General features: G+C 38.9%; 1 protein-coding gene across 1 annotated transcript; it reads left to right on the top strand.

Annotated features, from left to right (window-relative positions):
- The first annotated feature begins 296 nt into the window (after positions 1–296).
- FAM162B (family with sequence similarity 162 member B) lies at positions 297–7296 on the top strand. Its single transcript, XM_080807142.1, has 4 exons — positions 297–527; positions 687–798; positions 4148–4256; positions 7116–7296. Exons 1-4 carry the CDS (start codon positions 356–358, stop codon positions 7212–7214), a joined length of 492 nt encoding a protein of 163 aa, XP_080663268.1. The 5' UTR covers positions 297–355; the 3' UTR covers positions 7215–7296.
- Positions 7297–12787: the final 5491 nt, after the last annotated feature.

Consider the following 12787-nt stretch of genomic DNA (forward strand, 5'->3'; position numbering starts at 1 on the left):
ACACCAAACATTGGAACCAAAGGAGGAAAGTCTGAGGGAAGCATTCCTACTCAACACCAAGAAATGGCTTTAAAAGGAGCTGCCAGGAGCAGTCTCAGGAGGTGGTGAATCTGCTCCGAAAGTTTTCCAGCAGAGACAAGAAGACCCCTGGGCCCTGCTCGCAGGGGACTCGGCCCCCAGGGTCGTGGCCAGGGTCTCAGGCCGGGGGCGGGGACCGGGAGCGAGTGTGCACGTGCGGGAGGCTCCAGCTGCACCGCCCGGGCTCCCCTGGGAGCGCCGCGGGGCGGGGCGGGGCGGGCCGGGGAGCAGCAGCAGAACTCCGCCCGGGGCTGGGAGCGCGGAAACCGGGCGCAGCATGCTCGCGGCTGTTGGGGGCCTCCGGGGCCTCCGCCTGGGGGGCATCTTCCGCTGGGCCCCGGGAGCGCACCGAGAAGCCGCGACGCGGCCCATCGCGCCCCTGCGGCCTCGGGGTCTGCCCCGCTACTGCAGCGGCCCGGCCGCCAGCGGCTCTGAGCCCCAGGGTCCAGGTGAGCCCGGGCTAGGAACGACCTAGAAAGGAGAGGGTGTGGAGCAGCGGGCGAGGAGCCGCGCCTGGGGTGAGGGAGGGAGGGGGTGGCGTGAGTGCGCTCTGAGCCACTGTGCCATCAGTCAGTCGTTTCCTCCGGCCACCCTTGTCGCCTTCGCAGCAGGAAAGGTCCACCGGGTCCCCGCCGAGTACAAGCCTTCGCAATTTGATAAGAAAATCCTGGTGTGGACCGGGCGTTTCAAAGCGATGGAGGACATCCCGCCTCGGATCCCGTAAGTGTGGCCTGTGCTGCGGCCAGTTTTCGTGCGCACGGCGTGGTGCCGGCTCCATGCACCTCCCGACCTCGGCGCGCCCGGGAAAGAAGGCAGCCGCGGTGCTTCACAACACCCACCACCTTGAGGAATACCCCTCCCCAGCCTCCCCCTAGTGCGGTTAAATGTCAAATGCCTTGACTGAACAGTGGGCACCTAAGCTTACAAGGAGATTGTTGAAGTTGAGTGAAAACCCATTTCGGTGGGCACTTGCACCATCGCCCAGATACCCGCTCCAAGGAGCTCAGAGCCTCAAGGCAGCGGAGCGCTTGGGTCACACAGGCAGCATGGTCGGCGCGTGCACCCCGGGTGGCTGCAGGGTCCCCAGAGAGGGAGAGGGGCTCTGCCTGGGGAGCAGCTCCCTGCTCCACCTAACGAAGGCTCGTGGCTCCTGGGAGGACTAAAGAGCCTCTGGGAGGAAGCCGCATCCACGAGACCTCCTATTCTGGGGCGGGAGAAGCCTGAAGCTCCTGGTTCTGCAGCCTACAGAGCGCGGGGTTCCCTAGGGCTGGGACCCTCGAAACGTCAGCATCGCTGGTCTCTTCACCATCCCAAAACCAAGATAGAGGGTCGCTTAGATGATAAAACTCAAGCTGACAATTTCACCCCAAGGGTAAATTTAACCTGTAGAAATCATCTTTCTACAGTTTCAGTTTATGCAAGCCCAAAATACTTCTCAGCATTTGTTACAAGGGAGTGGATTTTAAAAAGGGAATGAAGGAAACTGAGCATAAAACCAATCTACTACTTTTTAAGGTGATCTTAAAAAAAAAAAAAAAAGAGGGGACTAGAACTGTAATATCAGATATGGATTACAGATGTCCGGTATATAATTTTTATACGATGTAATAATCCATGCCTAGTGGAATGAATAATGGAAACCAGGCCTGCAGCTTGTTTTGCACATATTACTTACACGTTTTAAAATCAAAATTTAAATGTACATTTGTTTACATTGAAGTATAGTTGACAAACAATATTACATTAGTTTCAGGTGTACTTGTCAACACTTTTGTTACTTTGTAACTTACTAGTTACCAAAAGCATATTTTAAAAAATGAGGAAAGAAACACGTGCTGGGAAATGTTGGCTCAATAGTGAATTCTCAAATGTTTTTATCCCTTTCTTGGATCAAATTATTTAATGAGGAATGGACATGGAATTTGAAATAACACAGGATTTGAAATCTATAGTCAGCATTTATTCAACCCCAGAGACTTTTTTTAATATTACAAGACAAATACTGTGTTCCTTGAGATCTGTAGACTCCGAATTACAGACTCAGCCCAAAGCAGAAATCATCCTCAGAAAAGCTAAAATACCATCCTTAATTTTTTGGAATTTTGGGTTTCTCAGTGCTATAACAGAATAATCAATACTTCAGTAATAAATAAAAATAGATAAACTAACTAAATAAAAATAAATGTAAAAAAGAATGTAAAGAACCTGCAGTATTGTAAATTAATACTTGTCAGGAGACAGTAGGCCCAGTATTGCATTAACACAGCTCTGTGTGTGAAGAGACCCATTTTATAGAAATAATTTAATTTCCCCAGGATCACAGTCAAAAGAAGTGTTATAAACAGGGGAATTTAACTTCAAATGAGATGTCTAAGAAAAGAATTGTAGTTTGGTGTTGGAAACATTAAAGTATTTGAATATTTTTCATTTTGCTGTTTCCTATAATTTTTTAAAGCATTGCTGTTAAGGGATATACCTCCCAAGCTAAGTTTTAGACTTACAACGTGAACAACTTTCACTTTGTATGCTCTTAATGGACATGTAATTAGCAAGTGAGCTATAATTTTTGTATTATACACTAATGATACTTAATCACAACTGTGCTTTTTCTTGTTTTTTTCCAGTGCACACCTAATTTGGTATAGCAGGTCAAAGCCAGATGGATGGGTAAAAAAGATCATATCTTCTAGGCTCCATCTGGAACAAAAGTCAGCAACAAATATAATCTAATAATGTCTTCATATTCACCTGTTTGCAACTAACATCTTAAATCGCACATTGACTGTCTCAAATCTAAGGAGAACAGGCTAAATATTGGTTTGCCATGCTCTTTAAACTGGTGGAAAAGTTAAAGAAAAGGTTTTTCATTTTTAAGAGAAATTGCAACTTGTCTTTCTGACAACTAATAGAAGGAAGTAACTACAAATAATAGAAGTAATAGAAGAATGTAACTACATTCTATTTAAACTTGGCATTAGATAATAAAGAATACCTTTGCATACATTCTCAAGAATCATTCTTTAATCATGTGTATCTATAAACTGCCACTTCATATTATTGCAAATTGTTAAAGTTTATTTCAGTATAAAAGGCCCACAGACACAATTAAGTTTGTGACTCTGCTTTGTTAAGTAACATTGCTAAAATCTTAAACAACTTGCCTGTAACTTTATATTAATAAATAAGTCTCCCCAGTATTCGATCAAGTATAGAAAATTTCAGACTAATAAGAAAACGAAGGTGACTTTGTCTTTTTCTTCAACAAATCATTGTCATTTTGATCACTTATTTTGAAAACTTCATGCAAAAGCCACAAAGGAAACACCTTTTCTCTAATAGAGGTCCCCGCAAGGTATAATGGTCTCTCTAATCAGGATAGGATTGGAGAAGGCAAGAAGGGATTGGGAGCCCAGTGAGAAAACAAAATGAGGGAAAAAATTTTTTTTAAAAAACAACCCGATTAAAACCAAGAAGGAGGGGTGCCTGGGTGGCTCAGTGGGTTAAAGGCCCAACTCTTGGTTTCAGAGCAGGTCATGGTGAGATGGAGCCTCACCTCAGGCTTCAGGCTCAGCTCAGAGTCCCCTCGAGATTCTCTCTCCCTCTCCCTCTGGCCCTCCCTCTTGCCCTCCCTCTTGCCCTCCCTCTTGCCCCCACACTCTCTTGCTCGCTCTCTCTCAAAACAAATAAATAAAGTCTTTAAAAAAACTAAAGATGAAGCCTACTTAATAACAGAGGGACCAAATGAACACAAGTCATAGACATATATAGACTTAAATTCTTAGCCTTTACCCTGATCTGTGACCCCCCCCAAAAAAAAGGAGAATCAGGCCATCGTTTCTAGAACTTATATTTTGAGAAGTTAGAAACTAAATATACTACACTGTGGTTTCATGGTGACTAACATTAATGAAGACGTAATTATACCTGTTATTTTGAAATTGGGAACATAATGGGCTCGGCTTTGGACGTCTTCCACATCTGCAGTAGGCATTCTGGGATTGTCTATCTTGCCAGGGAGAGAAAAGCAGATTGCCACAATATAATTAACAGAATACACATCTTGGTTTAGGCCAGAAATGATAGATGCTGCAAGAAACAAGGCTCGAGTGAAAGCTTGTTACATTATGATTGGACTCACCATTATCGCCTGTTTTGCAGTGATCGTCTCAGCCAAAAGGGTGAGTATCTCTTTAAAATACAGCTGGACTGGTGAATTTTAAGAAATACTGTGAGCTTTATTTTTAATTTGGGGATTATTGTTCTGTTTTCCATGTAAGCACAATTTCGTCATAGACTCCTTGAGCCATCCATAAATATCTCTCCTCCTGGAAACAATTTCTGTCATGAAAATTTCAGCCCACAAATGCAAACTACATGGTTAGATAGGAAGAACAAATGTTTGTTTCCGTTTATAAGGTAAAAACAGTTCATAGCCTGGTTAAACAGGACAGTTCATAGCCTGGTTAAAATCTGTGCAAGAAGAAGTTTGCTGTGTGAAAGTTACCCAGACTTGGTCATTCCTTAAGTCATGAACTCAATCATAACTATGGCACAGAATCATGAAATCCTCAGAAATAGCAAATATTGGACGTGCTCAAGGCCAACTTGTCTGTATCCTGCATGTGAGCCCTTGCCTTGTCATCTCCAGTATGTGGTTTCTAGAGAGAAATTAAGAGCTGATTACTCTAATTGTGTTTCTTGCTTCCCCGAATCCTTTCATCTACCGATCACTTTTTACCATGAAGAGCAGCCCCACGAATATTGGGAGACATCTAACACATCCCTACGAGTCTTCTCTTCTCCAGTCTTAATTTCCCTATCCCATACAACTTTCCTCTCCTCTGAACACACTGCCCTTTATCAGTGTCTCCCTTCACTGTGGCATTTGCAACTGAACCCATTAGAACACGACCAACTTCCTTGTTCGTGAACTGTATTCTAGTAACACAACCAGAGTTGAAAGCAAGTTTTGGCAGCTGCATTACACAGAAGAATTTGCTTGGATCTGCACATCTTCATCTTTGGGCGTGTGTAGCCAGTTACCATTCTCCCTCATCCTGTGATTCTGCCCTGGTTACTTTTCAGGTTTTTGAGAGTATTTGAGCCCAGTAATTCACATAGGAACTGAGCCTGTAAGTTTACTGATGTCACGTACATACCCATTCATGGGTATGTGTCAGAGAATGTGCGCTTTGAAAGGCTTCTCATCGCAGGGGAAATTTATTAAATATTTCTTAAATGTTCAAACATAGGAATAAAGAAATTTGGTGACCTCTTATTTATAACCTACTGTAGATAAAATGACTGTCCACCAAGGTGATGATTCTCTAGCTCCTGAATGACAGAATGGAGTCTGATACTGTCTGGACCCTCCTTGTTTTATAACATCTTATCTTTGTTCATTATGCTCCATCTACTCTAGGTCTTTTCTATTTCTTTAATACACTAAACACTTTCTCCTCACTAGGCTTTCCTTCCTTCCTCTGGCCTTGCCATAGCTGCCTTATTCTCACTCCAAGCAGAGACCTTCCATGACCACCTGTTTTAACATGGCTTTGCCCAGGTGCTCACTATTTTATCATCTTCCCAGCTACTCATGAGTAAGCCATGATACATCAGCAATCCTGTTAACTCCATTTTAAAATATACGTACGGTTGGACCACTCCTCACCATCTCTCTTGATATCACCCTGGTCTGAGATAACCAACAACTGTTGCCAAATTGATTCAAATATCTTCCAAGGAGTACTCATGACTCTCCCTCTTGCCTCTCTCCAATTCTTTTGTTTTAAATAATTAACGCATATACTTTAACTGAGATAGTGACAGATGGAGGTGAAGAAAAGTTTAGCAATCTGAGATATATTTAGGGAGGTAGAAAGGATAGAACTTTGTGGTACATTTGATGTGGGAAGAGGAAAGTAAATGGAAGAAAGAAATCAAAAAGCCTGGGTTTTTTACATCAGCAACTAGGTTGATGGTGCCACCATTTGTGGAGATGTGTAATGCTGGGGAGAGAACTGGTAGGCACAACAGGCAAAACACACCGAGTCCTATACTGGGAATATAGTAAGTGTGAGGGACGGATTAGGCATTCATCAATATCTTTTTTTTTTTTTTTTCTGCTAAGGACTTCATACACTCTATAGCCTGAGGACCTATATATAGATTTCCTCACTTCTGAAAAAGTCCAAGCTGTCACAACTTCAAATATGGCCCCTTCACCCAGTCTCTCTATTCTTTCCACCTGTTATGTATGTATGTTGGAACTTCTAAATTCTATTCTCCATGTCTCTTAACTTTTTTTCTATTTTTTGTATCTGTTTCTCTACACTGCACTTAGATTATTCCCGCAGATCTATTTTCTAGAGTTTTTATGTCTTAATTATGATGTTGATCATCTTTTCTTTTCAGAAGCGATTTTCCCCCCAGAAAATTTCTAGTTTCTTTGCCAGTTCCTTGGGCTAGTAAGAGGAAATTTAGTCATTTCAATGGAGTACCTGGTACTTTCAACTCCAGTTCCAAACTCTGCACTCACCTTTTGGGGCAGAGATTAAACTCCCAGCTCCCAGCTGTTAAAAACCTGTATTTTTCCCTAATGCCCCCTGCCTGAAATCATTCCTTCCCTTCCTGGCTTCAATCCTTCTTATTCCCCACCATTTCATGCCTTTTGAGTTCTTTCCATTTCTGACACCTGAAGATTTCCCTTTCTTGATTTTTAGCATAACTATTTGAAAATATTTTTGTTATTATTTTTTTTTTTATCCAAAAAATATGTCTTTGTGTGCCAAGAGATCCACGGGCAGATTTCCGATGTCAGTTGTCCTGTTGACTACAAGTCTCGCAACTTACATAGCTATTTTTTCTACACCAAAGGATCATTTTTCTTGGATACTGTTTGTGACAGATGTTTTAAGTTACTTTTCTCCTTTTCACAGAGGATCTCATATATGTCTGAAATACAAATTCTTTCCAGAGAGTTACAATGCTTTGCTTTATTTTTTGTTTTGTTTTTGTCCATTATTCGTATTTTTCAGGCAGCAGAACGACATGAATCCTTAACAAGTTGGAACCTGGCGAAGAAAGCTAAGTGGCGAGAAGAAGCTGCACTGGCTGCACAGGCTAAGGCTAAATGAAATTCCGAGTGACACGGTGTTAATCAGAGGATCATTACTATTACCAAAACAATAAAAGATAGGTTAAATAGAATATTTAATGAAATAATTGCCATGGTTTTATTTGGTAAAGAGAAGCAAAAAGTCTTTTTATTTTTATTTTCAGTAAAATTTTACTGAAGTGGAACTGTATTCAGAAAAGTGCACAGAAGTGTGTATAGCTTGATACCTATTTACATAGTGAACACACCTGCAAAACCACCCCCCAGGTCAAGAGGCAGAACACCAGTAACATCTCAGAAACCTCTCCTCTACCCTCTGTCAGTCATTACCATTCAAAGGTAAACATTGTTGTGAGTTTTATCACCATAGATGAGTTTTGCTTGTTTTTGAAATTTATATGAATAGAATTACACAATATGCACTTGTGAGGGTGAATTCTTAGACTCAACATTATGTTGTGAGATCCTTACACAAATTCTGTGTAGCATGAGTTTATTCATCTTTATTTTGTTAAAGTATTCCATTGTGAATATGCAACAGTTTATCTGGATATTTGGTCCATTTTGGGGCCAATACAGATAATGCTAAAATGATTACTCTGTGTATGTCATTCACTAAGTGTTTTTCAAAATCTAAATTTTCAACCAAATTTCCACTGTATTTGGGTAGGACTCTTGCACTGACTGAGAGGAATGTAAAACTATCAACTTTAGATTTTTTTTAAGTTAAATATATATGCTAAGATTTCTAGGGTAACGAGAAAATATGAACTCTCAAACAAGTAGAGATTTTTAAAAAATAGATGACTGACTTTAGTCAAAAGGCAGAAAAGGAGGGAGGGAAAGAAAAAGAGAGAATAGAAAAGAGAGAAACAGGACAAAATAACATGGTTAAAATGAATCCAGATTTATTGGTATTCCAAATAAATGAAACAAGCTGGTAAGTGAAGACAAAGATACTTGGAATGTATTAAAAACAGTAATACACTGTATAGAAAGGATACTACTAAAACTATAGAATACTGTATAGACCATTACAAGAGCACAGATTCATAGAATGTAAAAATGGGGATTTTGTCAATGAAGAAATGAAAAAACCAAATGGACACCTATCTTCAATACATTAACTTTCCTAAATCTTGTTTATTCATCAGTGGAGAGTGAAACCAAACATCAACCAGTTATTTTATCTTTTATGGCAGAAATGCCTTATGGCCAATTAGGTTGTAAAAAGGTTTGAAGGGAAAATGCTTAAGGCAAAGATGTTTACAGAAAAATTACCTAGAACAGAAATTGGGAGCAGGACTTCTGTTGTTAGTCCTCTTTTGTTTTAGTTACTTCATCTTATTAATCAATCTGTTCCCTGTCACCTAAGTTTTTTAAACATTAGTAAATCCTAGACCAAAGGTTTTGTACTCTTTCCTTCTGTATACTTATTGTTTTTTGGATGGTGGCCATTCTCTAGTGCCCTGGTACAGAAGATTTCACCATGAAAAGCTATGATTGAACCTTCAATCTGATCTCATTTTCATCTTGGCATAATAAGGCTGCACTGTCTTCAGCTTTCAGCAGCAAAATCCATTGTTCCCACCATAAGAACTAAAAAAAAATATTCTCGATTAGGTTTCAACTAGTTTGTTTTATTTTAATTCATGCATCACATAAGCTGCAAATAAAATTTGTAATACTGTTCTGGTTTTTTAACTCATAAATATACAAATTCTCATTTGAACTTGAAAAATGTTATACTAATTCTAAATTTGTATGCACAAAATAACGTAGCACCTAAAAACACTAAAAAATGGTCCAAACTATAAGAAAAAAATGGACAAGCCCACCATTAACTTGGGAAATTAACACATCTCTCTTAGAAACTGACAAATTCCACTGACTAGTAAATATATAAAAGATGTGAATCAATTAACAATACACATTCTTTTTTAGCACTCATTGAACATTCACTAAAACAACACATGGTAAACCATAAAGCATCAACTTTTTTGAACTACATGCAATATCACAACTTAGAAATTAATGGCATAGTGTTTTTTATTCACTTATTTATTGTCATAAGGTTTTTAAAAGCTTGAAGATTCCAAAACATTTCTAAATGACTCATAGGCCAAAGAGTAAATCATAATGGAATTTAAAAATGCTTAGAACCGAATATTAAGAAAAAGCTATATATCAGAACTTGTGGAATTGGTAAAGTGATAGTGAAGTGGTAATTCAAAGTAAATTGTTAGCCTCAATATGCCTTTCTTAGAAAAGAAAGGTTTATAACAAATGTACTAAACATCCCTAAGAAATTAGAAAAAGAAATATCAAATAAATCCAAAGGGAATAAAGGATGGGAAATTACAAAATTAAGAGAAGAAACTAATGAGGTAAATAAAAACATAGAATATAGAGAGTTGATACAACAATTTGGCAAAGCCTTCAAGACAAAAGATAAAAAGTATAAAGAAACAGTTTAGAAATGATGAAAGGGATGAAAGCCACGGTACAACAGAGATTTTAAAAAAGAACTTTATGAATTGGTATGCCATCTTCTGCTCTGGCCAAAATGGAGTAATAGGGATAAGATATACTCTCTTGCCTGAGACAACTAAAAAATTAGACAAAAACATGAAACAACAGGGGCACCTGGGTGGCTCAGTGGTTTAAAGCCTCTGCCTTTGGCTCAGGTCGTGATCCCAGGGTCCTGGGATTGAGCCCCGCATCGGGCTTTCTGCTCAGTGGGGAGCCTGCTTCCCCCTCTCTCTGCCTGCCTCTCTGCCTACTTGTAATCTCTGTCTGTCAAATAAATAAATAAAATCTTAAAAAAAAAAAAAAAAACCATGAAACAACAATTTCCAGACATTGGGCATCTGGCAATGAAGAGCTGTGATCTGTGAAATAGAGAAAGTAAGTTAGTTGGGCCCAGTAATTGCTCTACTTTACTGCCTAAAGAGTTTCAAGACTGCATGGCATAAACAGAAAACCTGGGTGGGACCTGAAAGTCTCTCAGAGTCGAGGAGAAGAGTCAGGGAAGATAAGACAATTAGGTATCACAGACTAGGGAACCAAAGTGAGGGAGCTGTACAGAGAGCTCTAGAGATCTGCAGCTGAGTACTGATGACCATAAGTGATCACTACCCATGGTCATGTAAAGAACCACCTGGAAGTACAAGGAGAAACAATTTTGGGAGCTCACACGTGGCCAAGAATAGTTTGAGTTCCACCCGTCAAATTAGAAACTCTCATATTTGACAGAGAAGAGGAGCACTTAGAATGCCTTGCCTCAGTAGTGAAATAAAGGCTGTTCTGTGCCTGCCTTACAAAGTTTAAGAGTTAAAAAAAAAAAAACAACAACCCTCCCCCCGCCAAAAAAGCAAGACTGCAAGACTGTAAAGGATCAAATCGTCTTTGAGTAACTTTGTTGTGTCCCATAACAAAGCTTAAGAATAAATGTAGGAAACATTCACAATGCCCGGTATCTAATAAAACATTATCAGACTTGAAAAGAATACATGCAAAATAGAACAAATCATAATGAAGAAAAAGGATAAAAAGAAACAGACCAGATGATAGAATTAGCAGATAAGGATGGCATAACAGCTATAATCATACTCGCTGTGTTCAACAGAGTACAGGAAAGCTTAAGTATAATAAGAAACATGGGAGATATGAAACAGACCCAGACAGAACTGCTAAAGATAAAGTATATAAAATCTGACAAGAAAAATACACTAATGGAATTAAGAGTGAATTAGACACAACAGAAGACAAAATTAGTGAATTTAAAGACTCAATTACCCCCTCCCCCCAGCCAGCTCCCCTCTAGCAATCCTCTGTTTCTTACAGTTAGGAGTCTCCTACAGTTTGCCTCTCTCTCTGTTTTTATCTTATTTTATTTTTCCTTCCTTTCCTCTATGCTCAACTGTTTTGTTTCTTAAATTCTACACTTGAGTGAAATCATATGGTATCTGTCTTTTTCTGACTTATTTTGCTTAGCATAATACCCTCTATTTCTATCCACATCCTTGCAAATGGCAAGATTCTAATTTTTTTATGATGGCTGAGTAGTATTCTATTGTATATATATATACCACATTTTCTTTATCCATTCTTCTGTCAATGGATATCTGGGCTCTTTCCATAGTTGGGCTATTGTGGACATTGCTGCTATAAACATTGGGGTGCAGGTGCCCCTTCGAATCACTATTTTTTTATCCTTTGGATAAATACCTACTAGTGCAACAGCTGAGTGATAGGGTATTTCTGTTTTTAACTTGTTGAGGAAACTCCATACTGTTTTCCAGAGCAGCTGCACCAGTTTGCATTCCCACCAACAGTGTAAAAGGGTTCCCCTTTCTCCACATCCTTGCCAACATCTGTTGTTTCCTGACTTGTTAATTTTAGTCATTTAGGAGGGCACTTGACATAATGAGCACTGGGTGTTAATATGCAACTGATGAATCACTAAATTCTACCCCTGAAACGATACACTGTATGTTAACTAAATTGAATTTCAATAAAAAAAATAATAAAGTCAAAGCACTGAAAACTATCCAAACACATAAAGAAAAAGAAATGAACAAAGCATCAGTAAGCTGTATGACTATTTTGAGCAGCCTAGTATAAGTGAAATTGGAATGGAAAAAATATTTGAAGAAATAATGGTTGGAAGGTTTCCAAAATTGGTGAAAACTATAAACTCATGGACCCAAGAGGCTCAGCTACCTGCAAGAACAAGAAACATTGAAAAAAGGCAAACGAGGACACATCATTAACCAAATTGCTTAAAATCAGTGACGAAGAAAAAAATTTAAAAGTAGCCGGAGAAAAAGTTAATATTACTTACGAAAGGACAAAGATAATAATGATAGAAAAATTGTTGTCAGAAAAAGGCAAGTCAGAAGACAGTGGAGCAGTATCTTAAAAGAACAAAGTACATCTAGAATTCTATACCCAATAAAAATCTCTCTCAAGGGGTCTGGGGTGGCCTCAGTTGTTCTCGGTTATGCATATCTGCTCTTGATTTCAGCTCAGGTCATGGGCTGTGGAACCTGCTTAAGATTTTCTCTCTCCCTCTCCCTCTGTATACCCTCTCTCTCCCTCTCTAAAAAAAACAAAAAACAAAAAAACGTTCAAAAATGAAGGTGAAGACTTATTCAGGCATACAAAAGCTGATGGAATTCACCACCAGCAAACTTACAATACAAAAATACTAAAGTCCTTCATGTAGAAGGAAAATGATACCAGATAGAAATCTACATTTATACAAAGAATTGAAGAGCACTAGAAATGGTAATTATGAAGGCATATATAAAAAACTTTATAATTTTTAAGCCGCTTTTAAAAATAATGGACCATAGCAACATTCTACAACTAAACCATGAATGTATATGGGGTTTATAGCATATAGAGGAGTGAAATGCATGAAAACAATAGGACAGAGGCTGAGAAGGAGAAAATGGAAGTATGCTGTATTTAAGCTGGTTATACCAGTATTGTCAAATAGATAAATAATGCCACATATGAAATTTATAATTTTCTAATAACCTTGTTAAAAAAGCAAAAATAATCATAAAATTAACTTTAATGGAA

This window comes from Martes martes (assembly GCF_963455335.1).
Source record: "Martes martes genome assembly, chromosome: 6".
In the NCBI taxonomy this organism is placed as follows: domain Eukaryota; kingdom Metazoa; phylum Chordata; class Mammalia; order Carnivora; family Mustelidae; genus Martes; species Martes martes.

Bases quoted from the DNA above. Each gene is read 5' to 3' on its own strand.
- FAM162B (XM_080807142.1), top strand. From the start codon at position 356: ATGCTCGCGGCTGTTGGGGGCCTCCGGGGCCTCCGCCTGGGGGGCATC. The intron at 528-686 runs GTGAGCCCGGGC...TCGCCTTCGCAG, and splicing joins CTCTGAGCCCCAGGGTCCAG to CAGGAAAGGTCCACCGGGTC. The intron at 4,257-7,115 runs GTGAGTATCTCT...CGTATTTTTCAG, and splicing joins TGATCGTCTCAGCCAAAAGG to GCAGCAGAACGACATGAATC.